This window comes from Myxocyprinus asiaticus, chromosome 36 (assembly GCF_019703515.2).
Source record: "Myxocyprinus asiaticus isolate MX2 ecotype Aquarium Trade chromosome 36, UBuf_Myxa_2, whole genome shotgun sequence".
NCBI lineage: Eukaryota > Metazoa > Chordata > Actinopteri > Cypriniformes > Catostomidae > Myxocyprinus > Myxocyprinus asiaticus.
In genome coordinates, this window is record NC_059379.1 from 36,219,967 (window position 1) to 36,238,850 (window position 18,884).

At 39.0% G+C, this 18,884-nt stretch overlaps 1 protein-coding gene across 5 annotated transcripts in view; it reads left to right on the forward strand.

The window, feature by feature from the left end:
* myof (myoferlin) overlaps positions 1-18,884 on the forward strand; it is an 81,259-nt gene that overhangs the window by 25,565 nt on the left and 36,810 nt on the right. For 3 of the 5 annotated variants that reach the window (XM_051673709.1, XM_051673710.1, XM_051673711.1), the window contains exons 13-21: positions 490-593; positions 1,653-1,721; positions 1,828-1,871; positions 2,195-2,277; positions 4,084-4,208; positions 7,143-7,256; positions 7,341-7,518; positions 10,956-11,080; positions 13,144-13,253. In XM_051673709.1, coding sequence (XP_051529669.1) covers positions 490-593; positions 1,653-1,721; positions 1,828-1,871; positions 2,195-2,277; positions 4,084-4,208; positions 7,143-7,256; positions 7,341-7,518; positions 10,956-11,080; positions 13,144-13,253 — 952 coding nt within the window. Of the gene's footprint in view, positions 1-489; positions 594-1,652; positions 1,722-1,827; positions 1,872-2,194; positions 2,278-2,811; positions 2,848-4,083; positions 4,209-7,142; positions 7,257-7,340; positions 7,519-10,955; positions 11,081-13,143; positions 13,254-18,884 lie in introns of all 5 variants that reach the window. The other 2 variants (XM_051673707.1, XM_051673708.1) reach the window with 1 other exon arrangement.

Here is an 18,884-nt window from a genome sequence, read left to right on the forward strand (position 1 = left end):
AAGTATAAAGTAAATATTATGATTTTTTAATGTTTGTTGTAATGTATCATTTACCATAATATAATAGTGATTAATCACAATTAAATATAGAAAACTGTGCATTTTAGTTTCAATTTAATCAATTTACAGCCCTAGTTTAAATATTTTCTCCTATCCCTGCTTAATCTGGAGAGTAACTGTGAATAAGCCATTGGTAGGTTGATTTCCCTGAAAAGTGTAAACTATGTGGTGCAACACCAACATTGGCTCAACCAATGTCATGACTTTGGAGTGGGACTATCTCTTTGGCCGATCAATGAACGGGGGAGTATTTGGAGTAACCTGTGACTTATTTTTGCAATTGTGGCACAGAAATTACACATTTCACCTTTAAATAATCTCATTTCATTTTATCACAAAAAAATTTGGAAGGAACTCATGCAGAATGTTTGCAGCCATACCAGTTCTTAAGTACAGTGATTTTAACATGGAAATGCTGTTTGATTTCAGTGGATGACTCCGTCACCCAGACTTTAAAAGAGGCATTTGGGGGGAATGGAAATAAGAAAAATCTGGTGGACCCATTTGTCGAGGTCTGTTTTGCTGGCAAAAAGGTACTGTCCACCTCCAAACACACACAGTGGCCCCAAAAATGATTTAGACACTTAAGGCAGACTTAAAGAAATGAATGACTTGGCATTACATAACAATGCCATTTATTTTGAAGAAATGCACTACAAACACACTTTTGTGTTTTTTGTTTTTTGACGTCTTTACATGGTTTGCTTGCCATATATTGTAAGTGAATAGTGACCGAGAAAGGACAGAAATAAAAAGGCACAATAAAACCATAGTAAAAGTAGTCTTCGTGACTTGTGCACTAATATTTTATAGGTCTTCTGAAGCCATACAAACACTTTGTGTGATGAACAGAATGAATTTTAAATTGTTATTTACTGTTAAATCATTAATACAGCTGTTCAGGTTGTAGTCCAAAAACCCAGAAGAGAATTAACGTTTTCAAGCCATGCGTTACCTCGGGATTTTCCTATGGGTTTTTATAATGGCATTTTTGGATTTATGAGTAAAATGAGGTCTGTGGTTAACATTACTTTAAGATACTTGGATGATTTGTTCTACAACAAAAATGACACGCAGTCAGAACCCAAACGTGAATTTTGACGCTGGCGTGTTTAAAAAAAAAAAAAAAAAAGTATGTTGCTAACAAGTTGCTAGATAAGAACTACTACGGTTTTCCGTTTCATTAGGCACTTTCGCTTGCTTGTGGTATTTGTTGTCCCGTTTACAACATACATAAAATTAATGTTTCAGGTATGACTGTGTAATTTATATTGTAGAACGTCCAAGTATCTTCTAGTAATGTTTACAAATTGACGACATGACTGAACAGCTCTAATAAGTGCTCAAATTAAATATGGGGGCATGTCGATAGCATCAAACCTCATTGGTACTCAGCGCTTCTCATGACATGACACAAGAACCAATGAGGTTTGATGGTATTTATTTAGCTGCCATATTTGATTTACATAGGGGTTTGGAGTGACATGAGGGTGAGTAAATAATGACAATTTTATTTTTTATGAACTATTCCTTCAAATATCCAGATACTTTTCTGACTTCTGTCTGAAACCATTCCATGTCTGTGCTTGCAGCTTTGTACACGAATAATAGAGAAGAATGCAAACCCAGAGTGGAACCAAAAGCTAAATCTTCAGGTTAAGGTAATAGGGTTTTTTTTAAATGCTGGATTGGTACAGATTTGTTTATGCTGATAATTATCTGCTCCTTTGAAATTTCCAAGTGAAAAAACTTTGGCTTGTTTTATAGTTCCCGTCCATGTGTGAAAGAATCAAGCTGACAGTATTTGACTGGTGAGCATCTCAGTGGTGGCATGGTTGTTTAGCGGATATGAAACTGTGAGAATTCCCTGTGTAATTGCTGTTGGAATGTGAGCTGGGAGTCAGAGGACTGGTCAATGTTTTTAGCTGTGAGGACACAGGCAGGCAGTATGAGTCATTGCAGAGCTGTCCCACCCTCTCCCACAATGCATTCCTCCCCATAAACCAGACCAGAGTTGCGTTGGGAACGGTGGAAAAATTGAGAGGCCCTGGCTGGACTAATTCTGTTTATTACATGTGGAACATTTAATACTCACTCCACCCCTCTTAAGTCTCACTCCACCCCTCTTCCTCAGGGATCGGCTCACTGGGAACGATGCCGTTGGCACCACTTATCTGGATCTGACCAAAATAGCATCCTCTGGTGGTGAAGTTGAAGGTATGTCACACAATATATAATGTAACAGTTTTTAATGTATAAAAGTATGTAATACAAAAATTTGCTCTTTGTATGAATTATTAAAATAATGCACATTTGTGTGAACTTTTCTTTTGGCTTAAAAGGATACTTTTTAAAGCCATAGTTCACCCAAAAATGACAATTCTGTCATTTACTCACCCATATGATGTTCCAAAGCTGTATGACTTTCTTCCATAAAACAAGGAAATGTAAAGCAGAATGTAGTCTCAGTCACCATTCACTTTTATTGTATGGATAGAAGATGCAATGCAAGTCTAACATCTGCCTAACATCTCCTTTTGTGTTCTACGGAAGAAAAAAACGTTCTTAGTTAGGAACTATATGAGAGTGAGTGAATAATCACAAAGTTTGCATTTTTGGATGAACTATGGCTTTAAAAATAATTTATATTGCTGTACAGTACTTCCATGTTGTTCATGAAATGCATGAGACATTGTACATTAAAAATGTCTGAAATGTTAATTCATTTTTATTTATATTATTTTATGCTAGAGGAGCACACAGGATATGGATTTCCACAGAGTGAAGGTTAAATATGTGTACTAATTCCATCTCTGCAATCCCTTGTGTCTAAATGCACATTTTAATCTAGTTAAAATACAGTTATGTTCTTGAGTAAAGCTTCACTATTGCAGGTTACATGCTATATAAAACCAAATGTTTTTTATTAAAGGGATAGTTCACCCAAAAAAAACAAATTTCTGGCGCTATTAACTCACCCTGATTTTGTTCTAAACTCCAGTTACTTTCACCAAAGATTTTTTGAAGAATCTTTACGCATCTCTTTTCGCTGTCTGTCAAATCCCCCCCAGAAATTTTAAAAAATCCTTTTTGAAGCTTGAAAGAACATTCTTCAAAATGTCTCCTATTGTGTTCCAAAGAAAAAGTCATACAGGTTTGGAACAACACAAGGGTGAGTAACTTTTGACAGAATTTTCAGTCCTTTAAAATTGTTCTGGTTTTAACCAAGGGGTTGCAGATATGTTCCTTTTGTGTCTTTCAAATGCATGATCTGCATGCAGTCTTTGAATTACCGTATTAATTTTTGGCATGTTATGCTTTTGCGTACCATGAAATCATTACAAAATGCACTACACTAACCCTTATAACCCTTAATCTCTCCAAAATAAACTGACATGGTATAGTAATGCATTTCACTATTGTCTGTCGTTGAGTCCATTTACATGCACACCAGTATGCCTATTACTCCCAAAAATCAGCTTATTTAAAGAAATCTGACAAAGAAAACCATATTCATATGAGATTTGAAATAAGCAAGTTATTCTCTCCTTTTGACATTAAACCGTGAAGAGGCATGTGCACAACTTGTGCATACATTGGATAAGCCATTAAGAATGGCGGTGAAAGTTTTTACATGCTATGTGAAATTGTCGCAACGAGGTTTATTTTTCCACTGTTTATGACTTAAAGTGATAAAGGAATGCTGTTAATGTGTTTAAATGACCACACAGGTTGTCAGCTTAAGCATTCGATGTAAGAGAGAACGTGCATGTCACAATTTTATTTTTAAATCATTTCATTTTTTCATTTGATCAGATGCAGCTGGATATGGATGTCTGATCTTCATAATAGCCCTACTCTGTCCATTTAACATTTTATAACCCATTAATTGAATGAAGCATGTTTTTCTGACATTTTAACATTGTAGGAAGCTTTGCTTCTGGAATGTTTTAACAGACCTCACTCCATCTAATGTCATGCCATTATCAAACATTTTTATCAAAATCTTGTGTTGTTTGACAGGAGAGACCGGAGAATCTGAGATGGGCTTCCTGCCTGCATTTGGGCCCTGCTATATCAATCTGTATGGCAGTCCGAGAGAGTTTACAGGCTTACAAGACCCGTATGAAGACCTGAATTTAGGCAAGGCAAGTGCTAATAATTTATTTGATTGGATTCCATGCCCAAGTAATGGGAATTTATTTGCAGAAAATATAATTAATAATTAGGGTCCTTATTATATAATAATAAGTTGGTGTCCTGGGCTTCAGGTGCAGTCTTTAATTTATGTAGATGATGATCTCGCATAGACTTTTGGACTATTGGTGCAAAGTCTGACCCACACTGCAGTTTATTATTGCCATGAACTGCACAGTTTTGGATGTATTGTAATCAGGCAATAGTTTTATCTGGTAGGCCAGTAAAGAGGCAGTTACAGTAGTCGAGACATGATGATATGAAAGCATGAACTAGTGATTCTGCATCCTTCAAACTGAGAATGGGGCGAAGTCATGCAATGTGACGTAGATGGAAGAAAGCTGTTTTTTAGTGATGTTCTGATGTGGGCTTCAAAAGTAAGAGATGGATTGAAAGTGATTCCCAGATTCTTAATGGCTTTAGAGGGTTTGGTCAGATTTCCATCAATATTGACACAAATGTCAATATTTCTTTATAAGTGTTTGTGGCCCAGAAATCATGATTCAGTTTGTCAGCACTGAATTTGAGGAAATTACTGTTTAACCAGATTTTTACATCATTGATTTAGGCAGTAAATGAGCTGATGGCATGCGTTTCATCAAAACGTGTGGATGTATAAATCTGGGTGTCATCAGCATAGCAGTGATAACTGAGACCATGATGATGGATGATCTGACCTAGTGGGAGAACATAAATTATGAACAGTAGTGGACTCAGTACAGAACCCTGGGAGATACCCCGAGAGAGAGCAGCAGTAGGGGATTTGTTTTTCTTAATTGAGATGAAATATTGTCTGTTAGTGAGGTAGGAAGAAAACAAGGATAGAGCAGTGCCAGTAATACCAATATCTGAAAGTCGGGAAAGGAGTGTTTTGTGGCATACAATGTCAAAAGCAGAGCTCAGGTTGAGCAAGATCAGAATACTGAGAAATACTGAGAGTCAGCAGAGAGGAGGAGATCATTAATAACCTTCAAGAGAGCAGTTTCAATGCTGTGGAATAGGTGAAAACCAGAATGGAAAGGGTCATAGAGATTATTAGCTGCAAGATGTGATTGTAACTGGGAGGCTGCAACTTTTTCCAGAAGTTTAGATATAAAAGGCAGGTTAGAAATAGGACGATAGTTGCAGAGGGAAGATGGATCCAAGTTGGGACCTTTTAAGGACTGGTGTAACAGCGGCAATTTTAAGATCAGTTGGCGCACCCCTGGAGTTCCCTAGTTCGAATCCCAGGGCGTGCTGAGTGACTCCAACCAGGTCTCCTAAGCAACCAAATTGGCCCGGTTGTTAGGGAGGGTAGAGTCACATGGGGTAACCTCCTCATGGTCGCTATAATGTGATTCGTTCTCGGTGGGGCGCATGGTGAGTTGAGCATGGATGCATGGATGGCGTGAAGCCTCCACACGTGCTATGTCTCCGTGGCAACGCGCTCAACAAGCCACATGATAAGATGCATGGGTTGACGGTCTCCGATGTGGAGGCAGCTGGGATTCGTCCTCCGCCACCCGGATTGAGGCGAATCACTACGCAACCACAAGGACTTAAAAGCGCACTGGGAATTGGGCATTCCAAATTGGGTAAAAAAAAATAAAAATAAAGGATCAGTTGGAACAATGGCAGATGCAAGAGGTGTGTTTATTATGTGCGAAATAGGTGCTGAAATGACTGACTCACTGCGTTTAAGAAGGGAGGTTGGGGCAGGGTCCAGCTGACAGGATGATGAGTTGGAATGTAAAATTAGATCACTGACTGATGATGGGGTAGTGGGAGTGAAGGAGGAGAAAGGGTGAATAGGGTGTTCAGACAGACATTCGTGCAGAGGATCTTCAGAAATGGTTGATGTGAATGTTTGTTTGGTAAATGGAAACTATTTTGTTTTGAAAGAAGTGCAGAAATGAGTCACAAAGTTCATCAGAGCTGTGTGAGTCCTGAGCCGGGGGGGGGTGAATTAGCTTGTTCACTGTAGCAAAGAGGACTCTAGGTCTACAACTTGCTTTTTGGATGATAGAGGAAAATTACATTGAACATGCAGTGTTGAATGCTGCTCTGTACTTCAGCTGATGTTCTGTAAGAGCTAAGAAGTGAACAGTGTTCTTCTACAGAGTTGTTCAAGACGACGACCCACTCACTTCAGTGCCCGCAGTTCAGGAGTAAACCAAGGCAACGAGCAAGAAGAGGGCACCATCTTTGTCTTGATGGGGGCGTGCTATTCAAGAGCAGCTGAGATAGCTGAATTATAATTTGAGAGGATGTTTGAAGGATTACCATCAACCTCTTCTCAGTTTGCAACTCTTCTTCATCTTGTTCTTCCTCCTCTTCTCTTTTCTCATTGTTTGTTTGCTCTGAACGTTCATATTGGACCCTATTTATAAACGGCAAAGTCATGATAGTTGTGTGAAATTAGTAAATAGCATTTTCTTTGCTTTGTGCATTACTAACACAGCAGATATCAATATGAAGGGATTTGACTAGAATTTGAGAAAATGATGAAAATCAAGAAAGATGTTTCATATGGATTTGGAGCAAAATTCTGAGTATCTTTCAAAGATTTGATGCCACTATCCTGGAAAACTTTGACAAATCCAGTGACTAGTTCCTCCTCAGAAGTGCTCATTGTATCTGGCAGATAACTTAGTTTCCAGGTGGACTGATAAAAATACTTAGTGTGCCCTTACTCATGGAAGTTGTGGAAAGCCAGCCAATCACATACGAGCTTGCCAGACTGAGAGAGTGCTTGCCAGTTTTGTGTGTTATGTTGCTCATCAACATGATGCCCTTTACCCTCAGGTTGATCTTGAATGACTGTCCTTGCTGTTAGTGTGCAGAAGGTGTCTTTAGATGAGCGTTCTGCCTTCCAAATTGATGGCAACATTTGTGAATCATTGCAGGGTGAAGGAGCGGCCTACAGAGGGAGACTTCTTGTTGAACTTTCTACTAAACTTGATGGAAAGGCTGACAAGACAGTGGAAGAAATTTCTAATGATGATATCTTGGTTGTTCAGGTGAGGTTCTTTCAGTTTCCATGCAAAGATGTTTTTCACATGAAGCCTTTATTTACAGCTATGGTATTTCCTTTCTTTAAACAGAAGTATCAGCGCAGAAGGAAGTACTGTCTTTGTGCAGTTTTCCATAGTGCAACTATGATCCAGGAACCAGGAGAGCCCATTCAGTTTGAAGTGAGCATTGGTAACTACGGCAACAAGATGGACTTTACATGCAAACCTCTGGCTTCAACCACACGGTACAGCTGTGCTGTGTTTGATGGTGAGGAGCTGGAATGCACATTTATAAGATTCCTTTGATGTTTTGAGAGAGAGTGCCCTATTTTGAGAGTGCTAGCACTAAGCACAGCGCTATCCTTCAATTCATAAGTGCAAAGTCAGTGTGCATGGCCATGAAGTTTTGGTATTTTCGTGCAAGCATGCGCTAGTCTAGGCGCAAAAAGGTTTAGCGAAATTATGCATGCAAACTATTGGGACTGGGACAAGTGGAATTTAATTCTGAGGTGGTTCTTCAGTTATTCCACCGCATGCATCCTATTATATACTGTAGTCCATTCCCTCAAGCACCAGCGATATAAATAAAGACAGCACATTCATAAGAAGTTGGTAATGTATTGAAATAAATTAGAAGAATAGAAATATGGACAAATGTTCTTTTGTGCATTAACTGCATCCTTGTTGAATGTCAGGCATATTTCTATGACAGTGACATGTTCCTTTTATACACATGGACAATGCGATTCATGTCAGGATTTTACACATTAAATTATAGAGAATATAAGTATTATTGATCATTTTCATCTACTGACACACAAATCATGGCATGCTCTTCACTTCTACCAGTCGGATTTGATTTTGAAAAATTATATTCGAGACACGGAAAAATTAAACCAAAAATATTTCTAAATTCTAATTGCACTTCAAACGAAATGAAAATATAATCAAAATAACAAAGTGGTCAACAAAACAATACCAAATGCAAACATCTACCCTCTTTCAACTTCCACTGTCCCTTTTGAAGTGACTAAAAATCACACTATGACAACAGGTGAAAAAATACCAATACAAATTAGATCATAAATACAAAAATAAATGTAAACAATAATAATAATAATTGGAAAAAAAAAACATGTCCTATTGATTAAACACAAATCTTATAATTTTTTGTTTCATAAGATGGCTACCTAACTCTGATCGTCAGGGACAACATTTTGTTTTCCCCTATATTTTCAGAGTTTGGACATTAACTTTATGACAATGTGTTGGTGGAATCTCCAAACTGCAAATGTAGGAACTGAATTAAGATTTGGCGCTGAGAACAGACCTGCTTTTGAAACATCTTTAGTGCAATAATCTATTTCTCATGAAAATAGCAAATTGCACTTTGCGCCACTTCATTAACATACAATACACCCACAGTTTGCGTGCACACACCCACAGATATAAACTCCCACCCACGCCCACTTGCGCTTTGCTCTGGCACGAAAATTGAATGAGACATAGAGCACGGTCATTGCACTTAGCACTGCGCCTTGTACATTCACAAAAATAGAGCCCATTGAGGGAGAGATCAACTTACAACTCAAAACTCCCCAAAAGAAGTCCAAAAACACACATTATTGAATCTGCTGAACATCTACTAATGTATACAGTTGCAATCGAAATTATTCAACCCCCCAATACAGTAAGGATTTACAAAGGTGAGCTTTTCTGATGACCCAGAATTTTTAAACTTTACATCTATATCAGTTGAGTGACACATTCAAAGTCATAGTATGAATATATAACCTAATATTTCTAAATAGCAGGATTTTTTTTAAATACAGCCATGTCATAATTATTCAACCCCTATAGCATGTGGCTGTTTCTTAAATATGTAAGGCTACACAAGTAATTGTTTTAAAACAAAATTAAGTCATCAATCTGCAATGGCACTTACATTTTAAAACTTAAATAAGTTTAGCGTTGTAAGCAAACATGTATTTCTATGCAGAAAATGCAATTAAAAATAAGCTGTCTCAAAAGTTAATAGAGGAGATTATTTCATTACACAAGAAAGGTCATGGCTAAAAGTATTTCCAAGGCACTTCAATTTCCAATAGACAAAGTTGGCAGCACCATTCATACATTCTTTAAATATGGTACAACAGCAACCTTCTTGGGATGTAGAAGAAAGCAAAACTTAATCAAGGGAAATGTTGACTTGAATATTCAAGAAGTAATAGGAAAGAAGTAGGAAAGACCTGTGGAGTCCTGGAAGAAGGATTTATAGACGTATGACACTAAACTGAAAATGAGTTTTAGACCCATGGGTCAGCAGTACGTCTGGAGTAAGATGACAAGGTGATAACAAGAACGACACCGTCCCCACAGTCAAGCATGGAGGTGGGTCAGTCCTGTTATGGGGGTGTTTTGCGGCTGCAGGAAATGGCTATCCTGACTATGTGACTGACACCATGGATTCTTATGTGATGCCTTCAGTGTGTAAATTGAAGCTCGGTGATCACTGGACTTTCCAGCTAGACAATAACACCAAGGATACATCCAAGTTGTCCAAAATCTGGTTCAGGGATAGGTCGTGGAATGTCCTTAAATGGCCCTTTCAGTCCATCATTTAAATCCCATTGCAAACCTTTGTTGGGATTTCAAGGAAGCAGTGGCAGCACAGAAACCAAAGAATATCAATGAGCTGGAAGCTTTTGCTCATGAGAAATGTGTAAAAATTCTAATAGAGAGGTGTCCGAAGCTTGAACACTTACCTGAAACATTTATTTGCTGGACAAATGTTCTTTTGTGCATTAACTGCATCCTTGTTGAATGTCAGGCATACATTAAGGATGCTCCACAAATGATTGACTTTGGGGGTTGAATATTTCATGGAGAGAATTAGTTATTTTTTATTTTAAAATTTGGGTTAACTCATTGTTCTCAAAATCACTCAAATGTGTATTAAAAACTTACTTTGACTGTTTACTGAGGTTTTAGTTGATGTGTTTTAATTCACATTAACAATGTATTGCTGGTCAGGGGGGTTGAATAATTTTGATTGCAACTGTACATCTACACATGACCACCCACATTTACACGTTAATTTACATGCCTGTTGTGTGATCAGAAATTTGGCCCCCCCCAGTCATGGTGAGGTAATAAGAAAGCAGGATACATTAAATTTTACCTGAACACCAGAAGAACTAACTAACATTATGTAGGAGTAAAACGAGGGAAATATCATCAAACCTTGTGCTGTTCCTGGCTGTGTGTATCACCTGCAACTCTGCATATTTTTTCTGAATAATCCACAGAAACGAGCAACTTAAGTTTATATTCCCTGTTGATTTAAGTCTGATCTTAACAGTTTGAGGGGCACAAATCAGGATGGGGCATTTAAAACTTTACTGGACCTCACAGCAAACATGAAACTCTGTGTGTGTGAGCACAGATGTAGGAAGCATTCGGAGCTGTTGCTCATTTGACATGCCATGGGGATGTTTCTCAAAGGTGCAACAGCACAAATGATCCATTTAATTTTAGAAGAGGGTGGAATAAAGGGGGAGAGGGAGGTCATTTTAATTGGGGGGCCTACATAAATATGACTTAAGCTCAAACAACTTCAGTGGATCTTAAAAAATATAATGAATGTAGTCAAAGCTTGATGGAATCAGCTATGATACTGAGCTCACTTGTCTTTGGTCCTTTCAGGTAATTATTACTACTACCTGCCCTGGGCCGAAACTAAACCTGTGGTTGCAATCACTTCCTTCTGGGAGGATATCAGTCACCGTTTAGACTCGCTGAACATCATTCTGTACATTTCTGACCGTTTGGTAAGTGAATGGTTTGTATGAAACTAAACTGAATTTTAGGCTATTTTTCCAAGAGTTTAAGATGCACTGTCTTAGGTCACATCTACATGTTTTTTTTTTTTAATGTACTGTGAGACACTTTAAAAAAAATGTCCCCAATTCACTGATTCTTGAGTCCTGGGACAAAACAGGGTATACAAGTTTAAAAATCTATGAACCATGGAATTATAAAGGATTAATTTTTTTGCCTTGTCTAGCGCTCATGATGTCAACCACATCATATAAAATAATAATATGTAGCCTACTGTTATGTCAGATATTTATTATAAATAATGACAAATCTAGCTTTCAAATTGATCAAAATGATTTTCAGCTCCATCTTTTGAATTGTCACCACAGTCACATACTGTAGAAAATCTGATGATGACAGCTGACAATTTAAAAATGTTTAACAAAACCATATTTTTCATTTCACCATGTGTTTGATAGTAGATGCAGTAGCCATTTAGTTTTACCGGTGTTGCTGTAACTGAGTAAAGATCCCCAAAATTATTATTTTTTTTTTGTTTTTTTACAATTTGAGTGACCAGGTTGACACATCCGTTTTCTCAGGGCTGGAGTTAGTGTGAACTATGACATGCTATTTTTATATTAACATTTTATTTGATTGCAATAGAAAACACATTTTATGGGGATATTGCATGCTTTGTTGTTCATCAACCCTTTAATGTATATCTTTTAACATGATTAATGTTAAAAAGCAGTCTCTTGATGGACTGTACCCATATAAATAGCCTAAACTGAAAATGTTTTTTAGCCTCATTGAACAATAAGTAAACATTGGTAAGATTAAAATAGCAAATAATTATTATTTTTTTTTAAATAATGTTAAAACACAGAGGATTCAGTAATGATGGGGATGAAATATATTTAATTATTTACAGTAATCCAAGTTGTTTATTTTTGTTTGGCAGTAAAGACATAATGGAGCAATAGCCAATGCCCATTTACATTTAAATAGAAGGCTAAACAAGTAAATCTCTGTATTAGTAAAATACTGTTACAAATAAAAATCAGTGCTTACAAACCACTTTAGTTGAGCGTACATTCATGGGGAACAGTTTTAATATGTCCAGTATCATTTTAAATACACTATCTGAACAAAAATGTGTGCATTTCTTGTACAGGGGTAATGAGTGTTCATTCTGAATCGTTATATCTAGGGTTTTATAAAAGAAAGAAATACTCAGAACTCATGAAGATTTGTAAACTCGTTAACGTTTTACTGGCAAACTTCACTAAACACTTCGCCAATCCGAACGGTAAACACGATATGCCCGAGGAATGTTCGATTCATTAAAGCATCACAACAAATATAAGCATCCACAACATTAACAGAAAACATATCCAAGCATTTAGTGTGTAAACTTCACCAAACAAACAGATAACTCAGCCATGTAAACATCCAGCCTCAACTGCTGGCCGGAAACTTACTGTGCTGTCGTAAGACTTTAGACCCCATGTCCACCCAGAGACTGCAGCCCTGGCGCTTCTGCCTTGAAACTTCTGGTGCTTCTGAGCTGAAGCTGGATACTATTGGAAAATACAATCACAATTACTTACACTTAATATTTGTTACTAAATGTTTCCTTAAAGATTTGACTGTGTTGACAAAAATTAGGCACACAGCTGTAAAACCTCATGAAAGAGATTTAAAAAATGAACCTCTTCCATCTGTCAGGACATGAGTAATGCTTCCTTTTAAAGATACATACAACTATCTTCTAATATATAGTTTAATCTATATGAAGAGTTTTGGTCTGTAGACAAGTGGTTTTATAGGGGTAGAGAGTGATAATGTAATATCATCATTTTGATAAAAGAAAGAGAATATCAAATGAAATGGTACATTTGTGTTGAACACTTTAATGACCATCTTTTCTTTTTAAGTGGAAACTAATGGCCAAATAATTGTGGGACATGTTTTGTCCAATATATTTCAAGGATCAGTGATTTTGTATGGATATATTCTAATAATTCAGCCATTGTGCAATAAACACATCACAACTTTCTCTTTTTTGCAGCAAACAAACCTTACTATGTTAAAGACTGCAATACAGTCCAAAACCCCGGAAACGAGACTTGTAGAAATCTGGTTCAAGCTCATCAAACAGTTAATGGAAGATCTCAGCAGGTAATGACACCTAAACCCAGTGCTTTTAGTGTGTGTGTGTGTGTGTGTGTGTGTGTGTGTGTGTGTGAATAACTAGATCAGCTTTGATAATGTCACTACATGTATTTGTAACGGGGTTCACATGATTGGCAAGGATGCGGCCGGAACTGGCAGAACAGTCAACGTAAATTTAATTACATAAATTAAACAAACATAATGGCCATGTGTCTTTCTCTCTCTCGAATTGGCGCCTCCAGCTTGTTTTCATCCCCCTCCCAACTGATTAGGATAATTTAGCACTGGGTGTGCATCCTCACACCCTCCTCCTCATCGCACTCCACCGCCTGATTCAGGCCGGGTAAACCTCCGGTTTGATGTACTCCCCTCCCTTCCTGGAGGGGAGGTGTTGTCCTTCTGGCCGTCCTTCTGCCGGCAGGTCTTCCCCGCCTCTCTGGAGCCCTGGGAGAGACGAGGAGAGGGAAAGAGCGAGGGGGAGAGACAGAGAAAGGAGAGAGAGAAAAACTCGCTCCCCTGTCCCCGGACAAGCAGTTGCCTGGTCCTCAGCCACTCCTTCGCCCCCTGGCGGATGACAGCCACTCCTCCCCTGGCAGATGGCAGCGAGTCCTCCAACCCCTGGCAGATGGTAACGGCTCCTCCACTTCCTGGTGGACAGTAGCAGTTCCTCTGGCAGCCGGCAGTGGCGACTCCGTCCCCTGGCAGACGGCCGTGGCTCCTCCGCTTCCCGGAGGACGGCAGTGGCGAGGACTCCACGACAGCGCATCCCTCCTCCTTCCCGGGTTTCGGCACCAATATAACAGGGTTCACACAATGGGCAAGGAGGCGAGAACCGGCAGAACAGTCAACGTCAACTTGAATCACTTAAATCTAATTAAGCAAACAAAAACACAGACACACATTGTGGCTGCGTATGTCTCGCTCTCTCTCGAACTGGCACCTCCGGCTCGTCTTTATCCCCCTCCTGGCTGATTAGGACAATTCAGCGCCGGATGTGCATCCTCACGGCCCGGCCATGCCCTCCTCCTTGTCACAGTATTGCTTAACAATGTCTGTTATTATAAATATGGGAGATGCACATCGGGGAGTTTACAGTCAATATAGGGCACAATGGGGCTAATGGTACACTTCTTTAAAAGTTTTTTTTTTTTTTTTTTTTTTTCTGGTTGCAACGTGTATCAAATGTGGCGGGGTGAGCAAGAGACAGACACAGTGGGTGTGGCGTCAGGCCTCGGAGAGGTGTTTATTTAAAATAACAGAAAAAGGGGAATAAAGTGAAATCTGGCTATGTGCAGTAGGGATGGGCGGATTGATCCTAAAGTATCGATACTTCCATTACTGATGTTGTATCAAAAGTTTTTTTTTTTTAACCCTAACATTTTTTTTTTTTTTTTTTTTTTTTTTAAACTAGATGTTATTATTTGGTTACCATGAACATGAATAGAAAGGATTAGGCTATATTAGCAAATACTTGTTTAGGACTGGAACTATTTCTTCTTCCGCTCATCTTAACATGCATGCTGAAAGACACAAGCAGACGTGCCCTTGCGTCGTCACAAGGCTCGTTCAAACAAGAGGGATCAGTGCCTTGTAGAGATAATGACAGAAAATTAGAGAAAAGGCTTCCGGGCACATCTAATTCGTGCCGGGAGTCCACACTGCTTGGGCGTGTTTGGACTAAACGACATCTTATGCAGGTTGAATTATTTTATTTAAACATTTTTATAATAATTTAATTATATATCTGCTTCTCGTTTAGAACCCAGCAGCATTAAGTCTGTATTAATGAATGATATCTAACAATAATTAAGAGAGGACTTGGAAACAACTGAGAAATGTAGCCTACTTTTAAGCTTTGATATTTTTCCTTGTATCTGGATTAACCGTACATGTACAGTATAAATAGAAATTATATATAGTTGCCTAAAAGGTGTTTAGCATACATCCACAACATGCATCAAGGCAAAGAAATGTGTGATAAAACAAATCATTAAAATAAGTAATTTATTAAATGTTTAAAATAAAATAATTTGCATAAGATGTCATATAGTCCAAACAAACCCAAGCAGTGTGTACATGCATGCAGGAGAGAGATTTTGGCTGGTAATTGAGTTTAGTTGGCCAGATGTATTGAAAATATATCTTTGAAAAAATATTTTATATTAGGAATATACTACTCCCAAAAATAGTACAGAGCAGGCGGCGCAGATGTAAATACCTAAAGAACCCCAATCCCAGAATGTTGAACCAAATTTTCAAAGGATCTCAACACTCCACTCTCATATAGGTCACAGAGTGTAGCAACCTCCCTCACAAGCCACTCTGACCAGCAGAAAGGGGACTTATTAATACATAACTTTGGGTTCAACCATATGCTCGAGGCAGCATTTAAATAAATGTCTGAATTAAACACTCTGGACACTTTTGGCCATACCGAGTGCAAATGCGAGATAACAGGGTATAACTTAACTTCTCTGATTAGTTTGATAGGCTTTGCAATGGCGAAATAGGGGCAAGAACTTCCTGTTCAATACAAAACCAGGGAGGGGCTCACTCAGGTGGAAGCGACCAATGAGCCAAATGCATAATAATAAAACAAAATCTTGGGTAGGCCTAGTCCACCTTTGTCAATCGGCCTAAGCAGTTTACTGAAATGTAATCTGGGATGTTTACCATTCCAAATGAATAACTTCGCTATGCTATCAAATTGCTGAAATAAGAGAGGGGGACATTTATAGGGAGAGACTGTAGCAGGTAGTTGAATTTTGGAATACTATTCATTTTAATATCATTAACATTCCCAAACATAGATAAATGTAATGAAGCCCACCTGCCCACATCGTGCTCAAACCTTTTTATTAAAGGGTCAAAATTAACTCTTAACTAAATCACACAGATTTGCTGGGAATAAAATACCCAAATACTTAATACCCTGTTTTGGCCACTGGAAGGCGCCTGGCTGAAGAGCCATTACCGGGCAGTACGCTGTCAGAGCCAAAGTTTCGGATTTACACCAATTAACTCTGTATCCCAAGAACTTAGAAAAGGAGTTAATAATTCTGTGGAGGCAAGGCACAGATCTAGTAGGGTCAGAGACGAATAATAAAATGGCATCTGCGTAAAGCAAAAGCTTATGCGCCACACCTCCCGCCACTACCCTTGGAAAATCATCCTCCTTTCTTATCGCGGCTGCTAATGGTTCCAGGGCAAGACAGAACAATTATGGGGAAAGAGGGCAACCCTGCCGGGTGCCCCTATCCAGAGTAAAATAATCTGAAATTAATCCATTCATTTGTACTGCCGCTACCGAGTGTCTATAAAGTAACTTAATCCAACCAATAAAAGTATTCCCGAACCCGTATATTTCCAAAATCTTAAAATAATCCCATTCTACCATATCAAAGGCCTTTTTGGTATCAAGTGAGTTGGCAACGACCGGAGTCTGATCATTCGCCAGTGATCACATGATATTGATGAAATGTCTAATGTTATCAGAAGAACTACGGCCCCAAATAAACCCCACGTGATCTATATGTATAAGAATTGTCATGGTCTCCTAAGCAACCAAATTGGCCCGATTGCTAGGGAGGGTAGAGTCACATGGGGTAACTTCCTCTTGGGCACGATTAGTGGTTCTCGCTCTTAGTGGGGTGCTTGGTAAGTTGTGCGTGGAACACGGAGAGTAGCATGAGCCTCCACATGCGGAGTCTCCGCGGTGTCATGCACAATGTGATAAGATGCGCAGCTTGACGGTCTCAGAAGCGGAGGCAACTGAGACTTGTCCTCCGCCACCCGGATTGTGGTGAGTAACCGCGCCACCACGAGGACCTACTAAGTAGTGGGAATTGGGCATTCCAAATTGGGAGAAAAAGTGGTGGCATAGTGGACTAAAGCACTGAACTGGTAAGCAAAAGGTTGTTGGTTCAATTCCCACAGCCACCACCATTGTGTCCTTGAGCAAGGCACTTAACTCCAGGTTGCTCCAGGGGGATTGTCCCTGTAATAAGGGCACTGTAAGTCGCTTTGGATAAAAGCGTCTGCCAAATGCATAAATGTCAATGTAAATTTAAACTTAATCGGTTAGCCAAAATTTTGGACAATATTTTAATGTCTAACTGTATCAGGGAAAATGGACGATAACTCTTACACTCGCTTGAATCTTTGTCCTTTTTAAGAATCAGACTGATCCGGGCTTGTGTCATGGATGGCGGAAGCCTTCCATTCTTTAATGATTCCATATAAACTTCTAGCAAAAGTGGAGCTAGTTCTGTAGCATAAGATCTAAAAAACTCAGCGGCAAAGTCATCTGGCTCCGGAGCCTTAATTACCTCCAAAGCTCCTCCAAGATTATCTCAGAATCGAGATTTTTTTTTTTTGCTCAGCCATCAGTTTAGGAAGTTCTAATGGTTCCACAAAGTTTCTAATATCCTCATCAGTAGACAAAGATGTGGAATTATAGAGATCAAAATAGAATTCTTTAAAAGCATTATTAATATCAATGGCTGAAGTAAATATTTCACCACCAGCAGATTTCACTGAGAGAGTGGTAGAAAAAGACCCTCTCTGTTTTGTATATCTATCCAGAAGTTTTCCTGCCTTGTTCCTCCGACTCAAAGTATGACTGTTTTGCCCTGAATAGCCAAAACTCCACCTTCCACGACAAAATAGTATTATATCTGTATTTCAATCGAGTCAATTCTCTGAGGCCATCAGACGACATTCGGCACTTCAGCTCTGCCTTTGCACTTTTTTTCTCCCCAATTTGGAATGCCCAATTCCCAATGCATTCTAAATCCTCGTGCTGGCTTAGTAGCCTCAATCTGGGCGGCAGAGGACGAATCTCAGTTGCCTACGTGTCTGAGACCGTCAATCCGCGCATCTCATCACATGGCTTGAGCGCATTACCGTGGAGACATAGCGTGTGTGGAGGCTTCTCCGTGTCATCCACGCACAACTCACTACAAGCCCCACCAAGAGCGAGAACCACCTTATAGGGACCACGAGGAGGTTACCCCATGTGACTCTACCCTCCCTAGCAATTGAGCCAATTTGGTTGCTTAGGATACCTGGTTGGAGTCACTCAGCATGCCCTGGATTCAAAGTCGCGACTCCAGGGGTGGTAGCCAGCGTCTTTACTCGCTGAGTACCCAGGCCCCACTGCCTTGGCACTTTTAATATTCCCTTCCAACTCCACGAGTTCTTGTGCTTTGGATTTTTTTGGTGAATGAGTATGATCCGGCCCCTAAGAACTGCCTTAAGTGCCACGCCCACAGAGGATACTGAGGACCAGTTGGTCTCCATTTTAAACACTGATTTCAGCCTTTATCATTTATTTAAATTCAGGATTATGCAAAAGAGTTACATTAAAGCACAAACTATGATTTCCTTTTCTCCATATTTGGCAACACCTCTAAACTCACCAGGGCATGACCTGAGACTAAAATGTTTCCAATTAAGCATTCAACAGCAGATGAAATGAGTGACTTAGATATAAAAAATAAATACAAAATCTATTCTAGAATAAATCTTAGAACTGATGGAAAAAAATGTCTAGTCCCTACCAGATGGGTTCAAAAGTCTCCAAATATCTGTAAGACCAAGGGGCTTGCACACTTTTGCTTCACTATGATCAAGGAC